General features: G+C 44.1%; 1 protein-coding gene across 1 annotated transcript; it reads right to left on the reverse strand.

Annotated features, from left to right (window-relative positions):
• Positions 1-4,648: 4,648 nt before the first annotated feature.
• On the reverse strand, positions 4,649-10,158 carry iqsec2b (IQ motif and Sec7 domain ArfGEF 2b). Its single transcript, XM_070909805.1, has 12 exons — positions 9,847-10,158; positions 9,391-9,472; positions 8,430-9,324; positions 8,158-8,319; positions 7,738-7,860; positions 7,436-7,602; positions 6,361-6,509; positions 6,170-6,295; positions 5,964-6,063; positions 5,706-5,867; positions 5,330-5,524; positions 4,649-4,748 (listed from the first exon to the last, which is right to left on the reverse strand). The coding sequence occupies exons 1-12, from the start codon at positions 10,156-10,158 to the stop codon at positions 4,735-4,737; spliced, it is 2,487 nt and encodes an 828-aa protein (XP_070765906.1). The 3' UTR covers positions 4,649-4,734.
• Positions 10,159-16,236: the final 6,078 nt, after the last annotated feature.

Here is a 16,236-nt window from a genome sequence, read left to right on the forward strand (position 1 = left end):
CATATACTCCGTCCTGTCGAACACACGGGTTCAAAACATGGATGGCAGAGATTCGTTTAATAGTAAACGAGAGTCTCAAACTTTATCAATTATGTCGTTATCAATCATTTTCCGGACATCACCATCACTCTCTTCAGGCCATCCTATCTTTCTTGACGAGACGCCATCTTAGTTTTTTCTCATGACCGAAGCACAACCTCAAATCTTCACACCACGTCCCTCACGTTTACTCCCTGAAAGTAGTACCCACGTACGCCAATAAATGTAATGTAACTACAAGGAGACAAGTTGAGGAAGTATTTAGAGCCTTTATATAAGTAGAATTAGCCATGGCACAAAAACATACTCTCATTACAGGTAAATCGCTGTCACATTTTTCTAAAACATTAATTTCATAAAATTTTAAAAGTACGTCATATGACATAAAAAGAAAACGTACCCATGTGCATGGCCCCTTTAGTAGCGTTATGTTATTATCTTATTCTTATATTATCATTGTGTAAGCAGAACTGTCCGAAAATGTGTGAAATAGACCTTCTTTATATACTATTTGGTTGTTGTAACGTTGCATAATTTATAGGTTTCGCATGTTTTCTGCATTCATATGCAACTAGCTGTCAAAGTGAAGTAAATAGCACAATATTTCTCTCTGCACAGAGTTGCACAAAATGGAAATTCAGCTAGCCTGTAAAAGTTACACTTAAAGTATATTTGAGTTGATCGAGTACTTTCCACCACTCATTGTACTAAATTATTTATCAACAAATTGACCTTTTTCGACAGTTTTATAGCTGACGTTAGTGTTTTGTTACACCTCCAAATTTACTAAGAAGTTAGTTTGGTCACAGCTGAAAAATGTAATTCAATAATGTGAAATTTCCCTAAATCTGTTGGCATTTTAATGTTGTCATTTGGTTACAGGGTCAGAAGCCCCTTATAAACATGGGGTCTCCCTCTGTTTTTTGGTATTATAGCAATAGCTGATTGAAGAATTGAAAAGTTATCTTAAACTTTTCTTTCGTCTTCCGTGAAGAGTTGATATGCAAAGTAGCTTATATCTCATCGTAAATCTTTAATGTATCATATTCCTCCTTATCTGGTAAGGTTATGATGTTATAAACAGTTCATTATTGAGAGCAATTCAATGGTGTAAGCAGACATGAAGTTATATAAAAAGTACACACAGACCAATTCACTGCAAGGACACTTTAATTTATCAGAAGCAATAAATATTCACATCTCAATTCTCTATTCTTTCAGTACACATAATACATACACAAAGAAAAAAAATGAAATCATTTGTTTAAAATGATATCAATAAGTGCACTGACATATAAAGTTTTTTTAGGCTTCAATTTATATCACGGTAACTCATTCTCTCCCCTTCAGTCTGAAATAATAAGAAAAGAAAAAAGAAGTCAATATTCCTTTTGGCCAACATCTCCTATCCCTATCTTTTATATGTACATACTTAGTGGCACTCACATGCACGCACCTGAATACAGAATGGGAGTAGCTCATCCCATAGTTATGATAAGAAGCCTATGTATAATATAATATGTACATTCAGGTTTATACAGTACAATCTATTCAATAAGTGCAGATATATTCATGCAAAAAGAGTCAAAAAAGGACACCATAAAAAGAAAAAGGCTAGCCAACACAAACTTATAAAATCTTCATCTGACATTCTTGGCTCTCTCCACACCTCCTTAAAATCCTTTTCTCGAGGATCCAGATCTTCTTGAACTTCGCCATCTCTTTCAGTAGCTTGTGCCTTAGACTTTGTCCTCACCCATTCATTTTCTCCTAAATCAGAATATATGTAGTTTTCCCTTGGTAATCAATGGCACTGAAGGTAAACCACATCAGTGCTTACTTACAACCTCAAAAATGCAGTAGCAAAAGGGGGCAACATTTACACGAAGCCCACAGAAAAAAAGGGGAAATACAGTATATACCTGTAGGCTATTTTACATTCTTGACTCTTGTTGTGTTTTTAAACAAGAAGCCCTCAGCAGGATGCCATGGCATCAGAAAATGTAATAAGAGATTTCTAAAAGTGGCAGAAGAGGGAGGATTAGAAGAAGGCCATTTCTGACTTAAGACATCACGTGTGCAAAACCACAAAACCTCATGTAAAAGCGTGCTTCTTCAAAACATAGAAAAACACACAATGACTAAAATCTGATGACTGCGAGGAAGTAAGCATAGGTGCCCCCTATAACTATGAGGAAATGCAGGTCTTTGTCCAATTTCCCCAACAATGTATTAGCCTTTTTTTTCCAATACTGGGAGCCTCATAAAAATAAAAAAAATGAAACATTTACTCATTCTCCATTCTGTAAGTTCAAGTTTTTGTTAGTCACCCCATTTGACAAATTGTGCCCCTTGCTCACATCAAACAAAACAGAAAAGGAGGAATATTGTTGGTGTTCAAATCAACTTGAACGAAACCAAACCTCATTCATTATTTTCAACAATCAATAATACTAATTATTAAAAAGATGAGCTCAATGGAAACCATGGTACTATGGAAATAAATCACACTTCACATATCAGAACACCCTCTAGTGTCTATGGCAAACTGAGGGAATTTATATGTGCATATACTCTCTATAACCATGTACAAACATCTGCTGATATAATTAATCACTGATCAAAACAATTCGGACAATATTCATCATACTCATAGCAGGTATATTATAATATCGATAAAACAGCAAGAAGCTTCAGAAACATTCAAAATATATTATTGATTGTATCATTAATTCCCATACCCCACCAGGAATGCTTTATAAAGCCAGGTGGCTCCTGTTGACATGTAAAAGACCATTAAGCAAAAGACTATCAGGAAACCGTGCACTGGTTTTAGAAGTTTAAGACAAAGCAACATATCTGAGGTCTTCTTTCGAAAAAAAGATGCCTGTCAGCAAAGCAGAACCTGCAAGAATGGACGGGGACATCATGAAGCCAAGTAAATTATTGCAAAGTCAAGGGACATTTTTTGCAAAATCTCTGCTGTTTTTAATGCCAAACTCCGCTGGAATGCATTTGGTGGTTTAGTCTTTATTTACATCCCCATGTAAGCAGCTGGATATATATGGACTCCGTTTTTCCAGTGTCACATTATCACATCTTGGTACTGTACATGTAAATAGTCTCATACAGATTCAACTAGACTTCAAACAATTAAAACTGAGGCAATATACCTAGATATCGATTTATTTTCATCTTAAATTATATGGCTATAGACTTTTCTGATATTGTGTGCAGAAATGTAAGGAGTGTTTGTTCACGTGAATGTGCATTTGTGTGTGTTTCTGCGTGTGCAGGTTTCAAAGATGTGTGCACATGCTATTTAACTCTAGCTGTGCTTTTTATCTCCACCTACATATGTGGGAAACGGAGGTGAAAGTAACAGAGACGAAGCAAACTGCGTTTCCTCTTGTCACTAGCACTGCTGCTGTTACTTTCTGTCCTGGCAGACTTGGTCCTAGCCCTAGCTCTGCCAACCTCCTCCACTCTGTAATCTGACCTCTGACCCCTGGGGCCCCACATCCTGCTCACACCACGGTGCTTATCCGGTTGATAGGCTTGGATTTGGAGCTGCCCCCTGTACCTGTCGCTCCAGCCCCCGTCACCTGCGGCCCCTGCTGAGGCTGCCCGGGGTGCTGGGGGGGGTGAGGGGAGAGAGGTGTAAGAGGGGTAAGGGGGGACGAAGGGGGGGGTAAAGGGGAGTGTGGTGGGGGAGGGGGGATGGAAGAGAGAGGAGGGTACTGGGGCAGATACTGGCCGGCGGAGGCTGCGTGATGCGCATTGACGGTGGCGGACGGCAGATTGTGGGGCAAAGTGCCGAATATGAAGTGTGTTTGGTGGGTGGAGTGGCTGGCTGGGTGTGGTGTGTGCACGTGTCCGGGGTGGGTTTGGGAGTGTGCGTGGGGGTGCGGGTGGGAGTGAGACATGGTTAGTGGTATTTTGGCACCAGGGCCGACGCCCCCTCTGATAGAGTGTGTGGGCTGCGCGTGGTAGAGGGCGAACTGTGGGTTCTGGGAATGTTGGGAGAGAGGAGAAAGGGGGGGGGGACATCCCACCACCATGTTGGCGTAACGACCCGGAAACCCATGCTGGGAGAGCTGGGAGAGATGGGCCAGCTGCGGGTGCTGGGCGAGTGGGGGGCCAAGCGGTGGACGACAGGGTAGTGGGCCTCTCTGTATAGTATGAGGGGGCATACCTTGCAAAGGTGGAGGGACAGTTTGGACGTGGTAACGATGGTGATGGTAGTAAGGTGGTGGGGGCTGCACGGTGGCAGCGTGACAGTACTGTGCGTGTAATGCCTGGATCTTGGAAGGCCCCCCGTCCAACTGGCACAGAGATGAAGGGGAGTGAGGAGGGGGGCCTCCCGTAGTCGGTGGGGGTACAGGTGCGGGGAAGAGTGGCCCCGGTGGAATGAGGGGCCCTGGTGGTTTGGCGCGTTTGCTGCCGAATAGGGAGCCCAGGAAGGAGCCGCTGTTGTTGTTGCTGCTCCCCCCAGGGCCGCTCCCCGCTCCTGGTCTCTCTACACTGCTGGAGACTCCCCCAACTCCTGTCCCAGCAGTGGTATGTTGCTGCCCCGGCCCACCCCCCACCCCCGTTCCGGGGCTCAGGATGGGGCGGTGAGGCCGGAAGTCTTCTGTTCCGTAGCACCCAGGCATCACGCCTGGCACTGGATAGCGCTGGTGAGGCTGTGGACTGCTAATGATGGAGCCCTGGATGGATAAAGCATCATCATGGTTTAGGAAAATGACTGGAGGGTTAAACTACAGCCCCTGCTCCCACTTACATCATCACATACAAGGCATATTTGTATCTGGAGGTGAAGGACATGGCAAGTTTGAACACACACAGCCATGCAAAGGGTGTAGGACATGTGGACACACGCACATGCATGTACACGCGCACACCATCTATAGGCACACTGTACACACACTGAGCATGCTCAGGAAGATAAAGCACCAGTGAAGGGAAATGCAGGTCTATTAAAGGTTACAGGTCAACATCTAGTCTTCGAGACTTACTTCCATGGTACTGTCCAGAGAACCAACACTGTTCCTGCGACCACGTTTCCCTGCACCCCACCAGGAAGAGTCAGGTTAGCAAAGAGCGGAAGTTTGGAATGTTTGTTCATATGTTTGAAAAAGAAATGCATAAGCTGTGTCTGAGTCAGAGAGAAAGAGGAACAGGATATAGTAACAGAAACAGAAAACTGTAGAGGCTGTGCTACCTAATTCAACCCAGCTGACAGGAAGGAAATGGAATTGACCCCGTCTCTGAGGTGCTGTTGTCTCACCTGCCTCCGATAGGTCCCTGAGAGATGAGCTGAGCGCCGTGCGTTTGAGACCCTCACCCACCGAGCAGTTGTCATCAAAACTTGTCCTTCCCAGGGTGCCATTCACAACGTCGCTCTTCACACCTACGCCTCCTCCAACCACACCTCCAGTGAGCAAGCTGGGCCGCATCACACCTTTCTGTTTCTCCAACTCCGCTGTAAATAAACACAAAGGGCACAGGGGAATTAAAAATGAGAGGGAGACACAGAAGAATAAGCCATATACCAGTACCACCAGCACTCCATTTCTTGATAAAAAAGTGTCATTGGTCTGCATATCTCATCCTGCCCACTAAAGTTATAGTTCACAGTAATGACCAGCAGATGGGGTACTTACATTCGACTCTATATTTCTCCATCTCTTGCACTTCAGCAATACTCTCCCTGAGGTCGCTAACAAAGCGGGTGCGGTCTTGCTGACTGGGTGCCATAAAGACGATAAGAACCTTCCTCTCCCCGCCCAGGACTGCTGAGGTCAGGCGGATACCATGAGGGTAGTCTAAGAGAAGCAGACAGAGAGATAAAATTAATACTTAGTAATCGTAGAGGATACTAAGATAAGTTGAAATGTGCAAAAGGAAAAATGGTGTCTTACATGAGTTCTGGAACATATGCACTTGCATCTCAACCAAAGGGAAAGATTGTCTGAAACTGTAAGTCACTGAGGTTTTCTTCTTCTGGAAGATTTTGGTCACCTGATGCACAACATAGATGGGATATTCTTTTTTTTTTACAGGGCCTTTCAAATTAAATAGATTTATTATCTGCCATGTCTTAAAAAGTGATGAGTGTGAGTCTTACCACCAGAAGGTCATTAAAGAGGAAGACCTCTCGTTGGTGAACTCCTGTCCTCTGAGGTCTGTTGGGGTCAGGAACCTCATAGAGCTGGCAGCAACACACCAGCCTACGATGGGGAAGGGACAGCACCTATATAGACAAATAATTATTATTATTAAATATGATGAAGCCCGTATGTTACCTTATTCAATTACAAAACTCACAGGCTTCTTGCCCACAATGACTCTCTCCACTGCCTGCACTTGCGACACGTGGTCATCATTGGTCCGTAGCTCCCACTTCTGTATCCGCTGGTAGATCCCAACCAGCAGGTCCCTGGGTATGTCCTGACCATTGTCTACACCTTGGGTGGAGACAGGGAAAGGGAGGGTTTTAGGAAATGAGGTTTATCAAAACTGCATTGTACAAATCACAAATTATATGTGATGTTATAATTATGCAAAAATGCTTGTGATATTTTCTGTGAGACGTATTTGAAAGCCACTTAAAGTCCAACTGAAATCATATTTAGTCATCCCTGTTTGTAGTAAAAAATAATGTGGGTTTTTTGTATTGTTAATAGTTTTTTATTATTAAAAAGAAGTCTTAGCCGGATCGAGGAGCATGTTGGCATGCAAAGTGACATTTGCAGGTCCGTTTACATGCTGTTTAATGTGCTACAGATGAGCAGCTAATGTGCTATCTAGCCTGCAAACTTATATTAGAAGTGCATTTCTCCCTAGTGAATGTTTATTTGGTCGCTCGTTCAACAAGCTAAGGTGCAGGACGAGACGTGTGTTCAGGTTTGTAAGTTAGATAAGAAGGAGACTTTAGCAGGGAATCTAATGTGGGTTGTTGTTCAGAGTCTATGGATCTTGTGTTGTGTAGCAGGCTGCTGTCTGGCTCAGTGTGACTGTCTGCTCTGCCTGTGATAGATTGCTGACGTTACTGCTTTATGCAAGATGTGATTTGAAGGTCTCCATCTACGTAGACAGACGAATGGTATTCATTTGAAACTCAAAACTAGGGGGCACCATCAGGAAACCAAAAAATATAGAATATAAATGTCTCCCTTTTGGTTTCTGAAAGGAGAATGATTTACAGAGCAAATGTATATGTGTAACAGACAAAAACAATGTAATTTCAGTTGGACTATAACACTTCTTCTAATCTAATGCATACTAACAACGTTTAAAAGTCCCATTATGTAGGTGCTTTTTGCTCATAGTGTCCATAAAGACAACAAGTTAGAAAGACATCATTAACACATAAAGTCACGTTTTTCAGCACCTCTCAAATTCTTGATGAAATCCTCTAGTTTCATCTTCCTCTCAGCTTTGACGTTGGGACTGTACATGTCTGTGTTGAGGAGGATTATAGCAAAGGCCAAGATGAAGATGGTGTCCGGGTTCTGGAACTGCCGAACCAGGGTCGGATTACACACACAGTATCTCTGACTGCGCAAGAAGCAGAAACAACATGTTCAGACATTTAAATCTTGACACTGCAGCGACAGCTGTTGTTGTTCAGAGTATCTTTAGTTATCCATCACGTTACCGATTGTAAACCCACTGTATCCAACACATACAAACCTAAAAGCCTCTATGAGCCTCTCCACTTTCTGGGCTTCTCCTTGAACTTTAATCTGGGCCTGGAACTTCCTGAGAGCGTCATCCAGGTCCATACCTGAGAAGTCCATCTCATCCACCACACAGCTGAGACACACACACAGCAGAGGACACAGTGTTACTCTACTATTGGACACCCTGGAAACTCAGTAATATTCTGTCGACAATGTCAGCCAGGTCACATATTATTACCATGTTTGTGTGTGTGGGGAGAGGATCAGAAGAGCTGATCTGTGTTTAGACTCATTTAAATGATTGTCCCTTGTGAAGATACATATATAGATTTGTCTAGATCTTTCTGACATGTTTGTCTTTTTCTGATCTATTACAATTGTCCATCTCAAACAGTCATGTTGCTTCTGTGCTTTCTATTCCCATACTCACTCTAAAACATCTTTGTTGAATTGTTTCTGTCGGTTTCCCAGGAACTCTCCAATCATCTGCCTGCTGAGGCCCTTCCTCTCCAGGATGAAGCGAGCAATCCCAACTGGAGTGTCCGATACAAAACCTCTCTCTATCAGGTACTGGATCCCTTTCTCTGGCTTCCTATAGTCAATGAAAAAGAACTTTCTCACAACAACCAGCTAAATTGTATGATCACCTAAAAAATGGTCCCTCATAGGCACTTCTGTTTGTTAGTACTGCAAGCATCTTACTTGTTGAAGAGGTTGAGACCTATGCGGTACTGGCGTCTCTGCACCACATCACTGTTGAAGGGCGGGGAGTCCCAGCTGTGGCGGCTTTCTCTCTGATAGGTCTGCTTTCCCAGAGGTGGCAGAGGCTCCCGCAGGCTGTCCTGAGACGAGGAGCCAGAGCTGCAGTTGACTGTCTCATTGGAGTTGGTAGTGGAGTTGAGTGAGTCGTTGTCTCCGTCCGAGCAGCACGGTTGCTCCAGACCACCGGGGGGCAGAGCTGTAGAGGAGGAGGAGGACAGAGGGGTGGTGGGGGGCTGCTGGGGGGAGGACGACGACGACGGTGTGTCAGGGTACTGATGGTGGTGGATAGGGTGGTGGTGATGGTGGTGGTGTGCCGCCACCTGGTGAGGGATGTGTGTGGGCATGGGCCTGCCAGGGGCCCGGGTCTGACCCTGGGCGGCTGCTGTGGAGGAAGGGCGGGCGCCTGTGTTGGGGGAGTGTTTGAGGGTTCCCTGAGGGGAGCCAGCCCCTACCCCAGGCTCCTGCTCGTAGACCAGCTGTCGGCTCAGAGAGCCACGATCTGAACGGTCACTCATGTCCACTGAGCTGTCACTAGGCGGCTCAATAGTAAGGAGAGGCAGATGTGCGCCCCTTAGACGATAGTCCCTGCACTCGGTACATGGGGTGCTGCGCCGACTGTTACTGCTGCCCCCTCCCTCAGTGTCCCTGCTGTCCTCACGCCCTCCGACACCACCACCGGGGCCCCAGTACTCTGTATCTGTGCTGCTGGGTGCCCGATCCAGGGACAGCGGGGATGACGGCATGCCATCATCCATGTAAAGGGTGACGTCACTGTAAGAGGTGGCGGTACTGTCGCCATGCATACTGAGTCCTCCTCCAGCACCCCTGGCTCGTTCTCCCAAACCTCTTTGGGAGGAGGGGTTGCTGCTGCTGCTCCACACACACTCCCCAAAGTCTCCACCCTCCCTGCTGCCCTCCTGGGAGTCATCGCGACCCGCGCGGCAGGTAAGGGCATCGTCTATGGAGTCAGCTAAGGACTTGACCTAGAGGGAACACAAAATGAGGTGGGAGCTCAGCATCTCTCATGTCAGTAAAGTAAAACTTGTTATTATAGTACTTTTGTTACACATCTAAAATAGATGTGTAATGCTTAAACATAAATTTCAGTGTCTGCAGCATGCTTTGAGGGTCTAAAGCTGCTGGTGCCAGTGTCTCGCAAGATTAGATACGTCTTCTAGTTTACTTTGTCCAGTTTGACGAGTTGTTTAGGCTTTCTCTCTGTTCCTTTTTCTTTCTTCCTGTCACTGTAAAGACCTTTGAGACTTTCATGTCATAAAGAGTTTTATAAGCAAAAGAAAATGAAAGAACGTGATGTCTTTAAAGCCCATCACACACAGAAAACCCCCAACACTGTTACCTGTTTGGAGAAGGAGTCCTCTAAGTGGGTGTAGTCTCCTGGGCGGTCTGGGTCGGGGGAATGAGGAGGCCCTATGGCCACGCTGTGGGTGAAGTTGGTCTGTGTCTGGGCCTGCTGCGGAGGCTGTCGCTCATCAAAGGAATACTGCAGTCTCATGTTGGACAGGATGATGCGGCGTGTCATGCGGCTCTCTGAAGCAGAGCTTCTGAGGCGCTCAAAGTTCTTGTTCATGCGATACTGTCTGAAGGCCGTCTGAATGGTCCTAGCTGCTCTGCGACTTACAAAGGAGCCACCATACTTTCTCTCCAGCATCTCCACCTGGCAAAAGGAAAACAAAGAACACAAATTACACATTCACTGTCTGGATATCCTGCACCCATGTACCCAGACTGGAAGGAATCCATTATCTACATAATATTTGCCAGTGCTCCATGGCGCCTAGGAAACAAGAACAAAGTACACAAACATTTGCAATACAAATCCTCTGACCAACAGCATCCTCAGAGTTGATACCTTTTTATCCTGCAGATCTGTTGAGAGTTCATAGCTGTCTGAAAGAGCCTTGCATCTCTTGTTCTCCTCTTCCTCTTGCTTGCGGAGGGCCAGACTCGCAGGTTGGTGCCGCGTTCGCAGTGCCCAGGCCAAGCTGGCTGAACTGGAGGCAGCCACGCACGAAGGGTCCCTGGATCCGGAGGGTACGCTGCTGCTGCTATCAGTGTAGCGCTCTGAACCACGCAGGTAAGGTGTCTGGCTGAATGAGATGTCTTTGTGGGTGCCCGTCTCTAGACACTGGGACTCCCCTTCCACACTACAAGAGAACGAGAGCAGAAGCTTTTCGAGTGAGTCATTCTCTCGACTTGACAAAATATCACTCCAAACACTCTGAAGTGTGTTAAAGTGCAAACTATGTAGAATAGTACTTAAGAGCTTACATATAAGGACTTACATGTAAAGTTTAGAGCGGCGAGGAGCTAACCATCTCTTAGTGGAACTCATGGTGAGCATATATCACTTGTAAATTCCTATTGTTTCAAAGCAGTGCCAAAGCTTGAGATCTGACAACATTCCTTGTCTACACTGTGAGTTGATGATCCAATAGACATAAAAGGTCTCTGCCCTCTATCTCCTTCCTTTATTGAGTCCAGAGGATGAGTTAATATACTACTATGTTTAGCCAAGCCTACTAGTGTCTATGGACTGCTTTTTTCTGCTTCTCACTTTCTTGTTCCCTCGTTCAGCAACCTTGTCTGACAAACGCAGCAGCGATAGCACATTTTGAGGAGTCATCGACACACTCCTCCACTGCCACATACCAGCAGCACCATACTGACAGGAAAGACCAGGTTGTTATGTTAGCAGCAGGTGTAAAACAGGCACTTCAGCGCACTATGAAATATCGTGACACAAAACACATGTAATTAACATCTCCTCCCACATTCACTCTCACTCAGTCTCACAAGATTTGCAACCAAATCACCAATGAAGTTCAGCCGAATTCAAATGGAAGCGATCCCATTTGCAGTGAGCGTATAGCGATAACCACAAAACTTATCAGGATTCAAGAAAGTACAGAATTCCTCCAGTGTCCTGTTACGCACGATTTCCCAGACTAAATCCACCCCAGGTCAATTAGTCAGTCTGTGTTTGAGAGAACAACTGCAGTCACATGCTCCTGCCTACATTTCCTCCTTGTGTTAGCCGCACCCCCTTCCGTCAGCTGTGCCTTGTCCCATAACAAGGCAGAGAAGAGAGCCAGGGTCAGGGATGTGTGGGAGCATTACATTCAGCACATGAAATAGGCAAATCCTGGTGGTTAAGCATTTCTTTTGTATAGTTTAGGTTCTGCCTCACACAGTTCAGTTGACAAATAGTGAGATGGTGCCTTGTTGACTTTGACCATTTTTGCTTTGAGTGGGTCAGCTAATGTCCTCCCCCCTCCCTCCCTTCCTCCCTCCTTGAGTTGTTACTGTTCCACTGGATCGCAGAGACTTCCTGTGTTAGTCTTTAGTTGGTAAAAACAAAACAAGGAGGAAAAGGCTTCTCCGGGAATAAGGAAATAACTTGTAGGTATTCTAATTTGTTACGGTTTTGATCTTGTAAGTGATACTGAAATACAAACACCACATGCCAGTTCTCATACCAACACTTGCCCAATCTTTGGAGTGGACAGAGGGGAGAACATTGTACAATGCAGGGTCTTTCAGCAGGACATCCTGTGCCTTCAAGCAACACATGACCCGACTAAATTATTGTTGAGTCTAACAACAATACTGGGGACAACTCCATTCTGTTGCATAACACAAGAGTCATGCAAAAGCCCAGTGATAAAAAGACACAATTCTGACATCTACAGGAAAGCACATATCACCACAGCTAAGCTATGTTGTAAATATTTAACAGCAACGCCACATATTCATATTTAAACTGTTTGCAGGGAATTCATCACATTAACAAGCTGTACTGTACATTTTGAGCAAATTAATTCTGAGCAACAAGTTGTTGCGCACAACTCCATCTCCTCTTGAAAATGTCTCTTTTTTTCTCTGTGCAGCATCATTTATCATTCCTCCTCCTCTGCTCCTTAAATAGAGAAACTGAGAAGGGGGGGGGGTTGCTTGGAGACGGTTGCTGTGGGACCTTTGTGGGCGGTGAGGCAGTTGTTAGGATGAGAAGCGTAGTTGCCATGACAATGTATTGACTGTTAACACCATTGAGGTGGGTGTTGAAGATGCTCCACAGGTTGTGAATGACAGTCTACATAATACTTGTCTTGTTATGAAAACAGATAAAATAACACAACATATCTGAACCATGCAAATGCAGCACTGTCTAAACTTGTTAGTTTATGAAAAATAGAAGCCTAGATTAATAATCTTTTCGTACCTTTTTACATATTGTCTTGTATAAACTGTGTGAAGAGATAGAATCTTCTTCAGAGGTGCTCGGCTCCTTTTAAGGAATGGAAACTAGCCACATGAGTGCCTCTGCACAGTGCCAACAGGTAGACACAGGCTGGTATTCAGCTTCACTGTAACTTCCTGACATTCACATCAACAGGAGCAGATGGTATTTTCATTCAACTGAGTCACAGAGACCTAAAATACATGCAACGCAACATTAAGGAGCCACAAGCCTGGTTTCATAAATTTGTCACTGAATATTCATAGCTGTTCCTTGAATTGATTTGACCTTATAAATGCATCTCATGAAGACGGGAAATCTAATCAAGAGAGATATTCTCTGCAGTGGCTCTTCTACCACTGAATCAGTGTATGGACCGTGACACATTTGAATTACTTCCTCTTCCTCTGAGTGTTTGGAGGAAAGATACCTCCAAGTTTGTCTCCAAGTTTGTTGAAATATTTCAAATAAAACAAATTGTGTTTCACCATTGATTTTTCTTTCCCATGCAAGGCCCTGAAACCCACCTCCAAGCGTGCATGCATTAAACAAGACTTTCATTTGGTTTTGCCCGCAGCAAGAGCCAGGCAGTAATATGCGGTGAGAGACAAGGTGAGGATGATATACGAGTAAAAAGTTTGTTGTATAAAACATGAGTGTGGCCATATCGCAGCTGGCATCTGCACCTCATTACTTATGTAAGAAACCCTGTATTCCTGTTACAGTGCCAGAGAGAGGTTCTCTCTAGAGGCTCCCTCATAAAGACCAGCCCAGAGTTTCACTACCTCCAACCATTTAATTGGAGCCAAAACAGATGGTTGGAATCTAATAAACAGGAGAGTGATCGCTGATGGTGTTAAAAGAATAAAAGACGTAGGCAGAAATTGACAAGAGCTCCAATGAGAGAAACTGAAAATTGAATGGCGGTGCGTGCATTAAAGTACAATGTCAACTCCATGCAGTCCCCTGCCTCCTGTCCCTCACTCATATAATATTGATGTGCTGACAGTGTGTGTGTGTGTTTGTGTATGAAAGAGCAGCAGCAGTCTGACTGTGCCATCGAACCCGCAGCAGGACATGGAGGCTGGGGGATTAACCTCTCTGCTGCCTGCCGTGGAGTTGCCAATAATTGCATCGATCTGTCTCTCGACTCATTTCCACCTGAGCGTTGACTCACTGTAGTTATCTCATATCCTTCCTAATCTCTTCATGTTCAGGTTTTGTGTCGATTTTAAATAAAAGGAGCACAAAGGCCTGCAGCAAGAGCCCAGCTAATTACTTTGGTGATGTGATCATATTTACCATCAGTGTCAGGACTTAAAGAGCTAAAAACACACACACACACACACACACACACACACACACACATACACGCACACACACACATACACGCACACACACACCACAGTGTTAGTAATGTTTTCCATCATGAAAGTAAATCTACTACCGGAACAATCTGTATTCTCTTTGTCACATGTGATCCCATTCTTTCAAACGGACAAACTGGAAGGAAACAATCAAATCATTCATGGGTCAGATCGGAGCATTCCTCCACCGCCAACACTCCTCTGCCATCACACACACACACACACACACACACACACACACACACACACACACATACTGTTCACTTCTTTCTGTGACCCAGAGCTCCCAGTTCAAAGCTCAAGCAGGCTCTATGGTTTTGTCAGCAGAGGATGCCTCATGCTTCATGTTGAATCCAGGTAGTGAATTAAAATATAAAAGCCTCGTGCTGCAGAGCGATGTGGCTGAAAATTGGCAGTGTTTTGTAATCATAAACTTATCAGATAATCTCTGGCACTGAAGCAAGAAAGAGTGACGAGATAAGTCTTGTATATACAGGCGGGCAGACAAAATAATGTAAACTTTCATTGGAAAGTAACTTCTTCTTTCTCAGTGTTCTGGTAGTTTGTCTGTATTTGACATCCACTATTTTGATTTCAAATGACAAGCTTGATTTCTGTCTTTTGACTGATTCACTTCCCGACTGGGCACAGATGATTTGGCCTCCGCAGAGCTCGTGCTCGCATATCAAAGTGCTGACTGCAGACCTCTATTGCAGTTGGCATATCCTCCCGACAGGCATCCAAACTAACATGACAAACCTTTGTAGAAGTGTTCGTCATTGTGACTAATTTACTTAAGAGTCATTTGTTCAAGAAACCATTGTTTGTTCTTCGGCTTGTATGCTGCATATGCATTTTCTCAAGAGTGGCACCCATGACAGATTATCCAGACTTTGAAAGGTATGTAATCTGTCATCCGCACAGCATGTACACACAGGTATCTCTCAGTAGCCCATTTATCTCCTTTCATTCTTATATCAGTTTCTTTCCAAATAATTTCTTGACATTGACATGTTGACATTCATTTTCAGCACTCACTATTTATCTTTTCTATAAGCAGTTTACCTGTCTTTTGCTGTGATGATTCAGTTACATTTTACCTACACACAGCACACAGACCGGTGATCTACAGTACAAACCACGTCACAGTCACTACATAACTGCAGTGTGGGCAACCATACAAACACACCGGTGTAACAAGTCATGTCATGTCTCGCTGGTGCTCTTTTGTTGACAGCTTTAAAAGTGAAAGAAAAGTGGAAAAAAAGCTGAGTTCTTACCATGCTGCTACTGTCAGAGAAAGGTCCCAGACTGACTGGAGCAGCGTATTAACAAACACACCCTCTCTCTCTCTCTCTCTCTCTCTCTCTGACTCTCTCACTCTTTACACACACTTTCACATTGGCTCTTGCTCGCCCTGAAAAGCTGTACAGGCTACATTCTTGACAGTCTTTTGACAGCTATGAACTTCCCTCCCTGATCACTGACACATGCACAGTCACTTTTATTATTACACAACACCAAACAAAAACCCGTCGCAGCAACGCGGCTAACAGGAATAGACGAGGAGACACGTAGAAGAAGTGCATTCATTTATTGGAGGAAAAAAAAGGGGGGAGGAGAAATATAAGAAATGTATGTTGTTTTCTCTTTTGCTTTCATTTCCCACTTTTGAGATTAAAAAAATGCATATATCTATATATCTATATATATATATAACAGGACACATCAGTGGTTAACCTTGATGTCTGTGCTGCCGACATGAATGCAGGTGAAAGCAAGGTCACATGGGCAGTGTGTTGAAGCGGCTGAGATGGACGACGTAGCTTTTAGTCTGAAAATGAGACGCGATGAGTGCGGATGAAATCGACTGGAAGGAAAATAGTTTTTTGAAAAAATACTGCATGAAAATATTTTCAAATAAGAATTTTCTGTAATATATAAGTATTATGAACTCTAGAGGTAAGTAAATTATGCTCTCTGAGGTTCAGTAGTTGATATTGCTGCAGTGTACACAGATAATAGTCCTGAGAAACAACAACTACAAAAGTTTTCATGATTTATATTGAAAGATTACACACTTATACACTGTGTGTTTAGAAAATTGTACATATTTTGGCAA

This window comes from Enoplosus armatus, chromosome 8, assembly GCF_043641665.1.
Source record: "Enoplosus armatus isolate fEnoArm2 chromosome 8, fEnoArm2.hap1, whole genome shotgun sequence".
In the NCBI taxonomy this organism is placed as follows: Eukaryota; Metazoa; Chordata; class Actinopteri; order Centrarchiformes; family Enoplosidae; genus Enoplosus; species Enoplosus armatus.